At 38.1% G+C, this 15785-nt stretch overlaps 2 protein-coding genes across 3 annotated transcripts; both read left to right on the top strand.

The window, feature by feature from the left end:
- Nucleotides 1-4515: 4515 nt before the first annotated feature.
- Nucleotides 4516-6129, top strand: LOC120416375 (uncharacterized). The gene is made up of 6 exons (XM_052707081.1): nt 4516-4600; nt 4658-4983; nt 5048-5254; nt 5444-5760; nt 5818-6054; nt 6126-6129. The coding sequence occupies exons 1-6, from the start codon at nt 4516-4518 to the stop codon at nt 6127-6129; spliced, it is 1176 nt and encodes a 391-aa protein (XP_052563041.1).
- A 1573-nt stretch (nt 6130-7702) lies between these two features.
- LOC120416364 (uncharacterized) lies at nt 7703-11825 on the top strand. Of its 2 annotated transcripts, none has more exons than XM_039578099.2 (3): nt 7703-8143; nt 10941-11099; nt 11285-11825. In XM_039578099.2, exons 1-3 carry the CDS (start codon nt 7904-7906, stop codon nt 11588-11590), a joined length of 705 nt encoding a protein of 234 aa, XP_039434033.1. In that variant the 5' UTR covers nt 7703-7903; the 3' UTR covers nt 11591-11825. The 2 variants fall into 2 exon arrangements, with proteins under 2 accessions (XP_039434033.1, XP_039434034.1); XM_039578100.2 differs by having other exon boundaries at nt 7705-8143; nt 10944-11099; nt 11285-11824.
- Nucleotides 11826-15785: the final 3960 nt, after the last annotated feature.

Below are 15785 nucleotides of genomic sequence, written 5' to 3' on the forward strand. Positions count from 1 at the left end.
AGCACCAGTTCCAACATCCTTAGCAAACTCTATCGTATCTTCCGTAGCGGGATCTCTAACTAATCCAACTCTACTGGGTTCAGCAGCTGCTCCATCAATCGTTCCTACTGTTCTTGCAAATCCGTCAAGTATATTAAGCCCCATTTCTACTTTAACTAGCACTTCCGATCAATTAGGCCTTGTACCTATAGTATTGGGTGCCCTGAATAATACACTAAACCAAGTACTAGGCTCGCTAACTGCTACAAGTTCGCCATCCCTGATAGGCTCTGCCTTAGGCTCTTTAGCTCCTTCTACTCTCTTAGGTCCTTTAGCTCCTTCTGCCCCATCATCACCAGTTCCTATACCCGTAGTAGGCTCACTTGCCTCCACCCTCCTAGGCCCTCGAACTAATACTGCACTAACCGGTTCGGCTGTTGCTCCAGCCGGTGTTCCTTCTGCAAGTTCTGTTCTAGGCTCCAATCCGATAGTTCCTCTTACACTGCCAAACCCTACATCAATCGGTAGGCTTCCAAATTTCCTTCTATTGCGTAAGAGGAGCACCAATCTGCATGAAGATAATGTTAGTCTAAAGCACAACAAACAAGCTGTTGATGAACATCACTCAGCAAAAGGAGTTAAAAGAGAGAAGGGATCGCGTAGTTCCGTTGGCGCAAAATCCAAGAACTGAATGGCAACGTTATAAGCTGAAATCATCCGTCATCATAAAATAAATGCAGTAAATTAACTGATTAAATTAACGCTGTACGGAGAAAGTAACGGTACATTGATGTTAATGATTATGAATAAACGTATTAATAAAGCACATTTTAAAGCAAAACTTTGAAATTTCATTTGGGGATGACAATTACTTTCAATTATACTCGAATAAATTCCTAAACCTTTATATGTATCTTCTCACCAAGAGAGTCCCCCAGCACATTGGTATGTGGTTGTAAAAAAGCACTATATAAATAAACAATTGAAATACGTATGAGTAAAAATGCTGGCCCTACGGTTCAAATTTCAAATAGGATTTTAGATTTTTTGAGTAACTAAGTAATTTTTTATCCAATTTCCCATGAAGCGTATTGGGGCCGCATTAACAAAGCGGATTCAGAGGCTTTTTCTTAACTTAATGTTAACCTGTTAAGGTTTATGCTCACATTCCATAGGTCACCTTCCCTAAGGTGTCGTGATAAGGTCCAGAAGGTTGTGTTGGTCCGAGCCGGGATTCGAACCCCGATCTACCGCTTACGAAGCGGAAGCTATACCTTTAAGCTACGTGGCTCGGTCAGCTTTTTGAGTACATAAGTTAATTTTGCTGTTATTTCAATTTCAGAGCCCAGATTAATGTGATAACTTTGGAATCATTGACAAACGTTCCAAAGTTTTTGAAATAACGTTATCTGAATATTGGTCGCTTCGTCGTTAAGGGATCGTGCATAAAACACGTGGCAGTCAAATTTCAAAATTTCAACTTTGGTATTAAGCGTTGTTTTTCGCCAGACCACCCCTCCCCCGTCAAAAGGCCAGGTGGTTTATGAATGAGCCCTAACACATGTAAAACTCAATTTTCCCTGTTGGTTTGTCTTTTTTTTTTATTTGGAGCACCCATAAACTCGGAACACTTAAGTGGTAATTCGTCATGCAGTGATGCAATAATTTCTTCAAAAAAAGTTTGAAATGCAATTTTAAAATTTCCTACCGGTAGATACATCATTCGAAAGATCTCAACAAAAGCTTTCAAATGAAAGTAAATGTTGAATTATCGATTTTCTATGATTTTTAAACATTGATTAATCTGTAAACTGTTCCGAATATGAGCAATGAATGTAAATAACTCTCTTTTTATTTAAAAAAAAATCATTTTTAGGTAGTTGTAACTCGAAAACATCTTAGCAAATCAATTATATTTTTTTTATTTAAAAATTTGATTTAACTTTTGAAAATAAGAACAAAATTTGTTTTAGCTGGTTTTTGATACCGTTAACCGGTGACTTTGACTTTGAGATTTATCCACAAAATGAAGAGAATGAATTAAATACGTACAGAATTGTATAAAATCATACTGACCGTGATAGATGCATTGTTCAAAGTACTTAAGGGACCATCCATAAACCACGTGGACACTTTTTTGAAATTTCAGACGCCCTCCCCCCCTTCCTACCACGTGGACAATTTCCATACAAAACATTTTTTTTGTATGGAGCGTGGGCAATCGCTGCACCGTCTGACATGGGGCGTCGTAATTTTCATTTAGCCGTCATAGCATACTAAGGACAATGCGTACATTTGAAGGGTGAATCACATACGTGGAACTCCGTACAAATTCTCTCTCAAAAAGTAGGTCGAGAAAGATTTGGCTAGTGGTATAATAAGGATTTTGTCATCGACATTGTCATGGCATCCTTTGACCAAAGAAATTTCACTATACCAGATAGACAGAAACCAAACGTAAACAATCAAGCTCTGCTTACGGATGCAAAAAATGTAGCAGCTGAGAAGTATTTTCAACTAAAGCATTTCAGCACTTAATATTACTGAAATCTTACTTTAAAAGCTTCCTTTAAGTCACATAGGAAAAGTTGCTGACCCCGTCAAGCTGCTTGAAGAAACACGACTGTTAAGTTAAGGTTCATGTCCAATGACCAATCACCAAAAACATTAGCAGCAACTCCACAAACTTCGTTAGATTTATACTTGCGTGAAACCAATATGGAAAACTTAAAAGTAGGTTTAATAAACTTAAATGATTTAAACGACATTATATCTAAAGAAATTTAAGGATTATTCCATATCCAACCATTTTTTTATTTTGACAATCGTTTTGATTGACTGTCCTAGTTTCAGCCATGGATTACTTTGATTGTGTTTTGACAGGTTTATACCAGAGTTTCACCGGGCAGCAATATACGAGGGGTAAAGATTTTGAAATCTTAATGTTTTACACAGTTTTGAAACCCCTCGATCCCATCTGGCAGAAAATCTTGTCTAATTGTTGCAGCTCTCCACCGCTAGAGGCAGGACCGTACGATTCTCTCTTTTTGAAATTAAGTTCCACCTATGTGGGTGAATCGTTGATTCTGGAGACACCGGACGTCGATCCAATGCGCACCTTGGGGACAGAATGGACAACCCTAATTTGTTCATTGGACCATCCCCTACACACCTGTCTTTATTCCGAGTGAATCCATGTTGTCCCCAGACCTGTAGGAACGATTGAACAAAAAGCATAAAAATCCCATAGTAATTTCCATGTAAACTTTGAACCGCTGGGGACAGGCCAATTCTCAACCAAATGGGCTGATATTAGGCATGAGAGTGCCTATGGGTATCCTCTACTAGGGGAACCTCGGTTTGCCTGATTCTGAGAACTTTTTTGTTTGGATGAAACACCCTAATGTATACATTGAGAATTGATAGAAGTCAAATTCAATACTGGTTGAATGTTGATATGAGGTTTTGGGACCAAATCAAGACTGGCCAATATTTTATTACATTATTTCGATTTAATACTTAAGGGGACGTCCATTAGGCGTCATCCATAAAGTACGTCACGTTCTGAGGGAAGAGGGGGGTTTTGAGCAATCGTGACATTGCGTGTTAAAAGCATAGGGAAATCGTGACAAAGGGGGGTGGAGCAAATTTTGGCTGATTTTAATGTGACGTACTTAATGGATGACACCTTATCCACATCCACGTAGACACTTTTTTGAAAATTCTAGACCCACCCACCTCCCTTGCGGACAATTGTTCATGCAAAAAATGTGTTTATGGAGCGTAGACAATCGCTAAGGGAGCGTTCTTTTATTACGTAGTGTAAAAAATCGGATTTTAGACACCCTCCCCCACCCCTTCCTAACAAAATTTCCATACAAATTTTAAAATTTTGTATGGAGCGTAACACGGCCTCCGACCCCTCCTCCCCCTTCCAACTGCGTTACGTAATAAAAGAACGCTCCCTAATACCCTCCCCCCTTAAAGTATCCACGTGGACAATGCATTAAGGGATCCGCTCAGCTGTCAAAATAGCTGGCACAAAAAATATAGCCTGCTTTGATCGAGCATACATCATTGGGAAGGAAAAGTAGTGATTTTTTATTGCTATTTTTTCGGCCAAATGATGTTTGTGGTTTAAAGTCGTAGAGAATAGGAAAAACAATAAATTTTGTAGGGGCCACATTTTTATTGTACTTTTTAACAGTTTCTACAGAGCAGACCTTAAATTAGTCATTTTAAATTGAAAAAATGAACAAAAACAGAAAATCGTGTCTACAGCAAAATCACCTCAATGGCGTATACATCATATCGCCGTAAAACGGCAGACAGTACTTCCTGCTTCCGCAAGTCTCGAGGCCAGTCTATCATCTCGTCGTGTGATTCAAAGACCGTGATAAAACAACAGCGTGCATGGTTTATCACGGGACATGACCCTCAAGCAGCTAGATTCTGTGTTATCGAACCAATAATGTGGTATAAATTCGAACAGGGTTCAATTCCAAGCATCATTAGACTCAATCACTTTGTAGTTGAATGGAATCGTGGAAGCTGTTTCTCGTGCTGAGTTTAACCGTTGGCGCTGTGGCATGTCTGGATCTTGAAGATTCTGCTCCGAGGCGTATGTCCCTTCTGTTTGAGTTTGTTTAAGATAAATTAAAGTTTGTGAAAATTACAGCTTTGATTGTGTGCCACGTGAGTATCTACCCAGATATCAGTGATGCAATAAAGGAAAAACTAGACGATTGTGATCACGTCATCGTTAGTTACGATGGTTTGTGCGATTTGGCGAAGTATTTTGTGAACTTTTCCGATACCATTCGGATTGGGTTAATTCGTAGTAGAGCTACGCATGCCAACATTCTCCGCCAGGTTGAGGTAAAGTTCGATGAGAACTTTGACCCAATCCTGGCGGTTCAAAACGTCCAAGCCAGTTTGGCGGGAGGACTCTTCGATGGCGTTGAGCTGGTTTCGGATTTGGTGCATCTGGATCAACAAGGACAGGTATGGTTTATGAAGATAGTTCTTAGGTATTGGATGCTTCCTTAATGTATATTTTTTTTTATAGATTAAATACGCGAAATTTCTCAAAATACTCAAACAAAACCTGGATGACCACGTGTTGATCTCGAACTCATTCGTCTGCAATCAACAACTCCATGCGTATCTACTAAATGCAATGAGTGAAGTTCTAGACTACGTCATACTGCTACCATCATCCCAGAATGCTTCCATTGAAGTGAGTGCTTTTGAACCCCGCGTGTACTCTGGTCCGGTGGCCAACTGCCTTTTGGGTGCAAATTTCCCTCGTAATAAGATCGTTCTCGGACTCCCAACCGGTGGTAAGCTGGTAGATTCATCGGTGGACCGAGAAACTCCTTCGAACTTGATACCGTATGGAAATGTATGAAGCTCGTGTTTTGCTTCCCATATGAACTCTCTAATGACGATTTCATCTTTCAAGGTCTGTGAGCTCCAAGAAGAGCAGCAGCAACACTGCGAAGAGCAGCAAAATCAAGATTGTTCATTGTTCGAGGACGGTGTAAAGCTCATCTACGACGATTCCAACTCAGCTGGAAGAAGAGCTTTGCAGTGCGTTGGATGTAAACTGAAGGGAGTCTCTATTGCGCTGAGCTACGACGATCCAGCTGGAATATGTGTGGGGTCACGCTTTCCACTGCTGAGTGCAGTACAGAACGTGTTCGAGTATCGTTCCGGAGTGTTGGGCTTCAACGGGTGTCCATCTGATTCTGAAGAATCTGATGTTGGTTCAAATCCAGAGTAAGATCCGCAAGATTGATATTGTTCTGTGTTGTATTAAAATGTTTTATTTTTTAGGATTCAGTTCGACATTTCTTCTCATTCAATTGAGAACTATCATTTAGATAGTGAAAAGGAAGGTGATTGCAGTTGTGTTCAGGGGGCTCTATGTAACGGATGCACCCTGCGAAAACGTCTGCAACAAACACTTAAAAGTTCCGAGAATGTTGCCAGCTTATCAAAGGACGTTACAGAAAAGGTGTTGGGATCATTAGATAGGGTCGTAACACTTGTTTCCTTAATGATGCAATACAGGTCTATGCATCCTCATGTTACTCGGATATCACCCTTACTAGAGCATGTCGGGCCTCCCGTTATGCAACCAGATGAGCGCCCATCATTACCACCTTCTTCAAATGCAGGCTTGTCAGAAGAAGTTTACCCAAGTTTACGATCTGGTTCAGATCAGATACAAACTGCTGAAACAAATCCAGACACACAACCTGGCCCTTCTGTTGAAGTTGAACCAGTTCAGACATCTGGCGTTGATGCAATACTAACTGATGAAGTTGGGCAAAATTCACCATCTGGGTCAGATCAGGTGGAAACTGTTGAAGTTGATCCAATACCGCCACCTGACCCGGTTGGTGAAGTTGACCCAGCTCAGACATCTGGCGTAGATACAATATCAACTGAAGAAATTGGGCAAAATTTACCATCTGGGTCAGATCAGGTGGAAACTGTTGAAGTCGACCCAGTTCCGAAATCTGGCGTTGATGCAATACTAACTGATGAAGTTGGGCAAAATTCACCATCTGGGTCAGATCAGGTGGAAACTGTTGAAGTTGATCCAATACCGCCACCTGACCCGGTTGGTGAAGTTGACCCAGTTCAGACATCTGGCGCAGATACAATATTATCTGATGAAGTTGGGCAAAATTTACCATCTGGGTCAGATCAGGTTGAAACTGTTGAAGTTGAACCAGTACCGCAACCTGACCCGGCTGGTGAAGTTGACCCAGTTCAGACATCTGGCGTAGATAAAATATCAACGGAAGAAGCTGGGCAAAATTTACCATCTGGGTCAGATCAGGTGGAAACTGTTGAAGTCGACCCAGTTCAGAAATCTGACGTAGATACAATACTAACTGATGAAGTTGAGCTAAATTTACCATCTGGGTCAAACCAGGTGCAAATTGATGAAGACCCGCAACCTGGACAAGCTTCAGATCTAACGAATGAAAATCACGATTTACCATCTGGGCCAGATTCTGAGCTGGCTCTGGCACAAACTGCTCAAGAAAATCTAAATGAACAAACCGAGCCACCCCCTGGGGATCAAGCTGGTGATGATTCCGGTCCGGATTCTCAACACACTGATCATGGAAATCAAATTACACCATCAGGACCAGATACAGAACCAATTGGAGTAGAAAATCCTTCAATACCAACCGACCTAGATGAAGGTCAGGAAGATTCCGTAATAACTGTCGAGGAAATAAAAAGTTCACGATCTTTTCCGGAATATAGTGAAGTAGATTATGATTCACCACAGAAGTGAGGACAGATTGTTCGTTAACAGGATCGATTTTCGTTTAATTCATTACCAATTGGACCGGATTAAGTACTATTTATAACAAACTGTTTCAATATAATCGTTAGGAAACTAAATAAAATGTTACAAAAATAAACGCAAAGTAAACTGCATTACTATCTTAGTTTTAAGGTTGGATTTATCTATAATACTTATATGCTCGGGTATTGCTCGGGTAGTCAATTTCTTAACCCTATTTTTTCCTGAAATTTTTCTTACTTTTGGTACAATTGATCAAATCGGACGAATTGATTCCTAGAATTTATTTGAAAGGTTCTTTAAACATAGAAAATCCCAAAGCATATCGGACCTTTTGAAAAAAAAAAAATTAAAAAAATATCTAAATTTGTATATGTACCAGTATTTTATCTTAGTAGCCACGTACAAATTTCCGACGTTATTCACCCATCCGTCAAAACATAAATTAAATTACCCGTTCCATTGTAATTAATCGAATCGAATAAATTGCTTCCCCGCGGTTTGTGACAAAATTGGCGCCTCGCCAATTGTACAAAGAACAAAAAAGCCCCATTTACCAACCTCCCTCCACTGCTTCCGGGTCGGTGTCCAATGTCCAGCTGTTTCCGATCGTGGTCATGTTCCGCATCGCGCCGGAACGTGCTGAAGCCGCTAGATCAGCACCAATTAACTCTGACCGCTGCTGCTGGCTCCGTCGGTGTCACCGGGGGACCACCACCCCCACCCGGTCACTTTACGTTCCGTCGGCAGTTCGAGACACGATTAAACAATTCGTGGCGGACGGCTCTATTCATCAAGTGGTACGCCGTGCTGATCAACGTGGTCGAAGCGGTAAGCCACTCGGACTGTCTCCTATCGCTATCTCGTTCTATCTCACTCGCGTTTCCCGATGGACCCCCGTTCAGAGCGTTCCATCATCGTTTCTGCCGGGCGCCGGGCTTGACACGTGACATCATGGACTTTTATGTAGAGTGGGGGGCGCACAGTAGATTTATTGTTTTTTTTAACAGTTTACAATATCATAAAATAAATAAATACATAAAAAAATATTAAAAAAAAGTTCTTTTCTGTTTTAAAGAATTTTTACCCATATAACAAAAAAAAATTGAACGATAAAAATGGTATTTTGTAAAAACTTGAGTACTTAATCAATGTTAAATTACTCAAATTTAGTGAACATTTAATCCAAATTTTGCGTCATTGAATACCAATATTAAAATCGATATTATCCATATTTAGTTTATAAAAATCGTAATTATTTAAAATAACAATAGTTTGTCATTATGTCTAACACTTCGGTTCAGAATGTTGCCCACACTAATGGGCTACATCCTGTAAACCATATAAAAACAAATTGGCGTGCATTAGGCAGACAAAACAAAAAGGATTTTAGGGGTTTCCTTAGTTCAATTTCTTAGGCAAAATTAAGTATCAAATTAGTAAGTAAGTAATCGGTTAAGGTTTAAAGATCGCTCTAAATCGTTAAATCAGGGAAAAAAATTAAATGTGTAAAAAGAAATCTTCTTTCAATTGTTTATAACTTTTCAGGATCAACTCTGATCGCTTTGCATTCTTTGACACAATTGCATAATGTTAAATTTCACATTAGATTCTCATAAATTTCGACACAATTAACACCACCACCTTGAAATTTTAGCTTTTTTCCTGCATTTTTCCCATACAAACTTCAACTCTCAAGAGTGATCCTTACACCTTAACCGATTTGGCTCAAAATTGGCACAGATGCCTAATTTTGCCTAAGGAATGAAAAAATGCAGCTAAAAACCTGTTGTTTAAATCAAAACAATTTTTTTTGTTTAAAATTGTATTTGCCTATTATATGAGCACCTATGTCCAAAACCAAGATTGTTTATTTTTTGCTTTTTGGTTTGACAGTCTTGGTCTGACAGATCTATCATGGATTTTGGTCTGGACATGACGAGGGATAGGACACAGCAACCTCTTGAATTTTCCAAAATATTGATTTTTCGTTGTCACCCAATAGTGATATTCAATTCCAAATTTCGCGTTATTTTAAATTGTCAAAAAATGCATTTTTTTAAATGCGAAATTTTGTGAATACTTTAGTTTCAATCAAATTTAAGATTTGGTCTAATCTGGTGAAATCGTTCAAAGTTTTGGACTGTTGGTTACCTGTTTATTCTGCAAATATTTTTCAAAGTTTATATTGCTTCCCCTTCAAAATTGGACCGAAAACCCAAGAGGATTTTTTTTTAAATTTAAAATTTGAATGGAAATAGAAGCCTTAATTATTAAAAACGATCTAAAATGCATTTTTCTGCATTGGTCTACTTTTTTTCACCAAAAATAATTGAATCAAGAGAAATACTTTTCGAAATAAGGGCTGAAATAGTAGTTTATGCAACAAGTTGCAAAAAGAGGGTTTTTTCAGCACGAGTCGTGCTCGGTAAACCTCGTTGGATAAATACGAAGAGTGCTGAAAAAATCAAGTTTTGGAACGAGTTCCATACAACATTTTTTGCAATTCCGAAAAACACCCATTGAATGAAATTTTAAGTCAAATTTGCATGTATTTTGTCAATAAATCGTTTAAATAAAAAAAATGTTGAAAAGTGTTACTTTTCGAAACAAGTGCTGAAAAGTTCAACTTTTCAGCACCCATTTCAGTGCTAAAAAGTAGAACTTTTCAGCATTTATTTTGAAAAGTGTTGGTATTCGATTCTGTTATTTTTGGCACAGAAAAGTAGGCTATTTCGTCGTTCAAGAATGACAGGAAAAGTAAGTAGTTTCACGACGGAATTGCAAAAAGTTTACTAAAGTTTGCTTTTCAGCACTCAAACAGGTGCTATAAAGTTTAACTTTTCAGTACTTGTATTTAAAAGCATTATTATTCAGTATCGTGTTGATTTCACTGGTGAAATTACTAAACAGATGGACGTTAGACTTGAAATCCAATTAAAAGGGTGTTTTCGGAACTGCAAAAAAAATGTATGCAGCTCGTTACAAAACTTTTTTTTCACCCTTTTCTTTTTTTATCTAACTTGGTAAACCTAGTTAAATAAATGTACTAATCGTGCTGAACAAAACCTCTTTTTGCAACTTGTACTACCATTTCAGCATCCATTTGAATACTGAAAAGTTCATCTTTTCACCACTTGTTTCGAAAAGTAATGCTTTTCGGTACTGTTTTGGAGTTAGCACTTAGCTTGATGGCAAATAACGTCCAACTTGACTCTTTTATCTTACTTGGTAAACCCTGATGAACTTGCTTTTTTTTGGTTTTGTCGAATGAGCCAAATACAATTTTTAGCCAAAGATCAAAAAAAGACGTGAAACATTAGTTTGAAAAAAAAAAGATGAATCCTCAGATATTTCTGATGCTTTTTTCTTAAACATTTTGAAGTTCGAAAAAAAATACTTTTAGAAACGTTAAATGACGACAAATTTAAAGGAAAGGTTAAGGCGTAGCTTTGGTTCAAATAATAAAATATATTCGAAAACATTAAGCTGAATCACATTGCAAATATCACCCACTGTCCACATAGTCCAATTATCGAAGCATTTTTTTTTTTGTTAAATTCTCCCCATTCTCCCTCCTAATCCCCATCCCGGCTCGCATTAATTCTCCATCACTTTTGCGCATCAGCAGTGTTTCGCTATCTACGAAATTGGAAAGCAAAAGCGACACCGCCGGCGGCCTGCGGAAGGACGCTTTCCCGATAGTGCCGTCCGACGGAATCTGCACTTGGCGATGGCAACACTGATGCTGCTGTCCAGTGGGGCGGCCATTGTGGGACTGCTCGCGGTAAGCTGGCCATTTCGTACACTTTATGGAGAGGTCGATTTTCGGATTAAGTCCATCTAGTGCTGAGCCGCGCAGACCTATCAGACATGACACTTTGGGAAATTCATTTTTTCATATCTTTTAAGTCTGTGGCCATATGTGGACAATTATTTTTAACAAAATTTTGACAAAATTTCCATCCACAGCAAAATACCACCCTGCTCCTTCCGTACTACTTCCTCCACGTGGCCACCCTGGTACTGGAGCTAAACTATGTGGTCATTCGGGTTGCCACGGCCGTCAGCTGGACCGGGGGTGGCGGAAAATCCGGCAATCATCGTCGCCATACTTCAACCGTGCGCACGCTGGCAACACTGGCCTACATCACGTTCAATTTGCTGATAATGATCGGAGCGGAATTTGGCACCACCGGAGGAGGAAGAGGAGAAGGCCTGCTGTGGCGTGCAGAGTACCCACCGTTTTGGCATCGGTTCTCGACGATGATGGCCTGAGCGTGTCCGTCCATGCCATGTGATGTGCTTTTGCCAGATGGGGACTCACGTGACTTGGTCCGGCGTTGAGTGGATTTGGTGGCAAATTGGGTAACCCTATGGGTGCTGTCGGTGCTATGATCAAATTTTAGAGTGAAATGGGTAAATTATTTTGTGAATTATGGTAATGTGTTATGTGAATTGCATAATGGATCAGTTTTGTGGTAGTAATGAAGGTGTATATATTTTTTTCAGTTTAGGATGATGTTGGTATATTATCGCAAAAAAATAAGAGTTCTAAAAAGTTCACTGAAGCACTGAAAAATGTTTGAATTTACTAAATCGATGCCTCTTTTCTCTCTTGTACTAAGCTTGCTGGTTTTCCTATCTAGTTAGCATAAGAGAGCATAAAGGCATCGAAATACATGGATTCTAACATAAAGTCGTGAAATAAGCTTCTTTCGCTGATAGATCCTATTCAAAGAGTGTTTGTCGGAATAGCAAAAAATGTTGCATGGAATTAGTAGCAAAACTCGATTATTCAACATCCGTCGTATTTATCCAACTCTGTAAGCCTAGTTGGATTTATAAATGTTTGGAAGTATTTAGTTTTTCTAATTTATTTTATTTTTCAACATTGTTCTTAATTTGAGAGCCAAAGCAAGTTATCATTGCTAACAATGCACAGTGGTTCAAATCGTAAAATTAAGAAAAGAAAAAAAATATATTCTCAAGATTTTTCGAAAAAAGTGAAGTTTTGGGGCTTTGGTGTGTCTTCAGAACAGTTGTTGCATCTGGGAAGGGACAACTTATGGCAAAGTTGAAAATAAGGGTGGATCACGATCAGGGTGTATTATAAACTCCTCTAGAAAATTGTTAGGAATTATAATCTATGCAAATTTGAATGTTGTTTCACCCCTTGAATTTTGGAATATTTTTGTAAAGCAACTAAACATTGATAACAGTTTGTACAGTCCAGACTCGATTATCCGAAGGCCTTGGAAAAAAATCCCTTCCTAATCGAAACATCGAATCTTCGAAAAATCGAATAAAAAAACATTTTTTTGCGTCTTGTTTTGATTGTCGAGCTTAAGTATGGCCCTTAAACTACTCTGAAGTGATTTAAAATGTTAGTCCCATACAAACCTTCGGACAAACGAAACTTAAGACTCGATTCTGCACTGTAAAAAATCTTCCTTCGTCGTTTTATTCTTTTTATATAGTTTTTGGTTTATTTTTATATTCACCGCGCCACGGGAGGTCCCCGTGGCGCGGTGGTTAGCGGCTTCGGCTGCCGATCCCTCATGTGTGCTAAGGGGTCAGGGTTCGATTCCCGCCCATCTCCTCTGGGTGTTCTGTGTTTGTCCCATTTAGTTCGTAAATTCAGTCTGAAAAGACGGAGTGATGTCTAAAAAAAAAAAATTGGGGTGCAACAAATATAACCCAAAAAATATGATTTGGTCTAAACTATGAAATTAGGAAAATTATCTATTTGTAAACCGTTCCAAAAGTTAAGTTAGATAAAAAAACATATTTTTGCTAACTAGGTAACACTCAGAAAATCTCATTTTCAGTGATTTGAATTCTTTGTGAGGCTGTATATCAGAAACGAATTGTCCGATTTATAAAATCTCTCAGATAAAATTGTAGGAAATTTTCTCAGCTTTAAATTTTTTTTTAAATTTTTATCATTTTTAAATTTAAGAAAATAAACAGAAATCGAAAATGTATACCTAAAGGTAGCTATAACCAGACGTGCCTCGGCACTCAATAGCATTTCACCACATTTTGAGATGATGGCCTAAGCAAACGGGCAGAGTGAATCTTTGCTCACTGTGCAATACATCAAACTTTAGTTCGATGTCTATAATTATCGTTTTTCACTATACAATGTGCATTACCAACGAATTAATAGTGATTTGAATAACACAAATATTTCAAGTGCTAAATGTGCTAGCACTTCATAGCTAAAACTGGCGAATAAGTGAAGATAAAGGTTTCGGTCGTTCAGTAACTTATAGTGCAATGAAAAAAACATACTTATTGTACAAAACAAATCGATTTGGTGCCTTTGCCAAGCCATGGCCTTAGAAAAACTGTCAAGTGCTATTGAGTGCCGATGCACGTCTGGCTATAACTTAGAAACGGTAAATTTTGCTAAGAAAACATTTAATGTCCTTTCCAATTGCTAACAACCTTAAAAAGGTGTATAAATAACACTTGATCAAAATATCTGAGATCCGGCCTCAAAAAAAGTGAATTAAAACACTAAAGTACTTACAACTTTTGATAGGGTTGTCAGATTTTCATTCTTTTGGACTCTTTGGAAAGATCTCTTGATTACGTTTTCATCAAAATTTGTGAGATCCGGCCTCCAAAAAATGTATAAATAACACTTAAGTAATCATAACTTTTGATAGGGTTATCAGATCTTCAACGTTTTGGGCTCGTTGGGAAGGTCTTTTAAATACCTTTTGAAAAATGTACAGCATGGCGGGTTTTCTTACAAAAACCAGCCTTTTTCCAATCTTCTGAAGTTTAGCTAAAATCATTTTTTTAGAATAGCTTCCAAACTTCATAATATTAACTAGAGTCTTGTGGGACCCCAATGGGATGGGATCGAATGAGACCAAAACAGTTCAAATCGGTTTAGCCAGTCCGGAAATAATCGTGTGAATATTTTTCGGTGCACGGACTTACAGACATACACACGCACAGACATTAGTTCAGAATTTGATTCTGAGTAGATAGGTATACGTGAAGGTGGTTCTACGAGGTCGAATTAAGAAGTTCATTTTTCGAGTGGTTTTATAGCCTTTCCTAAATAAGGTGTGGAAGGCAAAAACACGACTTTTTTAAATTATTTGCATCATTTATCATTGGTCATTGGTGAAATTCCAAATTTAACTGTTTATTTGATTCCAGATCCGAATTCAGCGACCAAAATAACTATAAGAAACCATACTCTGGCCTCCAAAACATATGCCGCATGTAAATAATAGGCCGTGCTTGTTAATTCTGAGAAATTTGTAAAATTTGCACTTTTTTTCTCACTAAAACTAAAACATCTTGGCACTGCAGTATCGAAATTACGTTTTCTTTTAGAGCAAAATGTTCGTGGTGAAATTTCCTACATGCTACATTCATTAGTTCTACTGAAAAAAAGTCCACCCAATTGTAAGTGAGAATTTTACAAAAAAAAAAAAAATTTCGACATTAAATTGCATGGAATAACCAAAAAACATAAATATTGGTCAATTATCGAAAGTGCATTTTGATCCTTGGACAATAAACTATCATTTAAAAAGTGAGCACCTATATTTTTTGACAAAACCTTAAAATGGGGCAAGCAAATTGCACCATTTTGGGTGCCCGAAATGCGAACGGAGCGCTGCGCTCGCAGAATCAAAATTAGATTAAAAAAGATAGGAGGAACATACACCTTAGATTTATTGATCCCTTATGTGAAATCGTCTCAGCTTTCGAATGGATTTGTCAGTTTTTCGATAAAGCGGGGCGCCGGCCTTCAAAAATGACTTTTAAAAATACATTGGTGTTTTGTGGCTAAATAAATGAAACGGTATTTTTCTGACAAGTGCATTCGAAAGCTCTGCTCATTTCCTTTCCAAAACACCCCTAAACATCAAGGGTTCGTTGAAGTTTTGCAAAGTTATTAGCAATTTTGTAGACGCGCCTAAGTCAAACAATTACCAATTTAAAAAAATGTTTTAGCTTCGTGGCGCCGAAGTGAGGACAAATTTAACCAACCAAACATGGTTTCATTCATAACTTGGTGGGGGCTATTGGAAAAGTACATTGCTTTTGATTTTTGAGCACCTTGTGTAAATAGTGGTCCACTTTCAGCGAGAATTACTCAAATGGATTTTTTACTGGTACCTTTTTTACCAAAAAGTCCAAAACGTAACCTAGAACTTTTCCGAATTCACCAAATCGATCAGAAAATCCCTTTTCAAGATACAGAATGTCATGAGCAATTATCTACGAAATCGGTCTTTTTTCTTCAATTTTAATTTTTGTATTTTTGAATCCGGCTGAAACTTTTTTGGTGCCTTCGGTATGCCCAAAGAAGCCATTTTGCATCATTAGTTTGTCCATATAATTTTCCATACAAATTTGGCAGATGTCCATACAAAAATGATGTATGAAAATTAAAAAATCTGTATCTCTTGGAGGAATTTTTTTATCGATTTGGTGT

This window comes from Culex pipiens, chromosome 2 (genome assembly GCF_016801865.2).
Source record: "Culex pipiens pallens isolate TS chromosome 2, TS_CPP_V2, whole genome shotgun sequence".
NCBI lineage: Eukaryota > Metazoa > Arthropoda > Insecta > Diptera > Culicidae > Culex > Culex pipiens.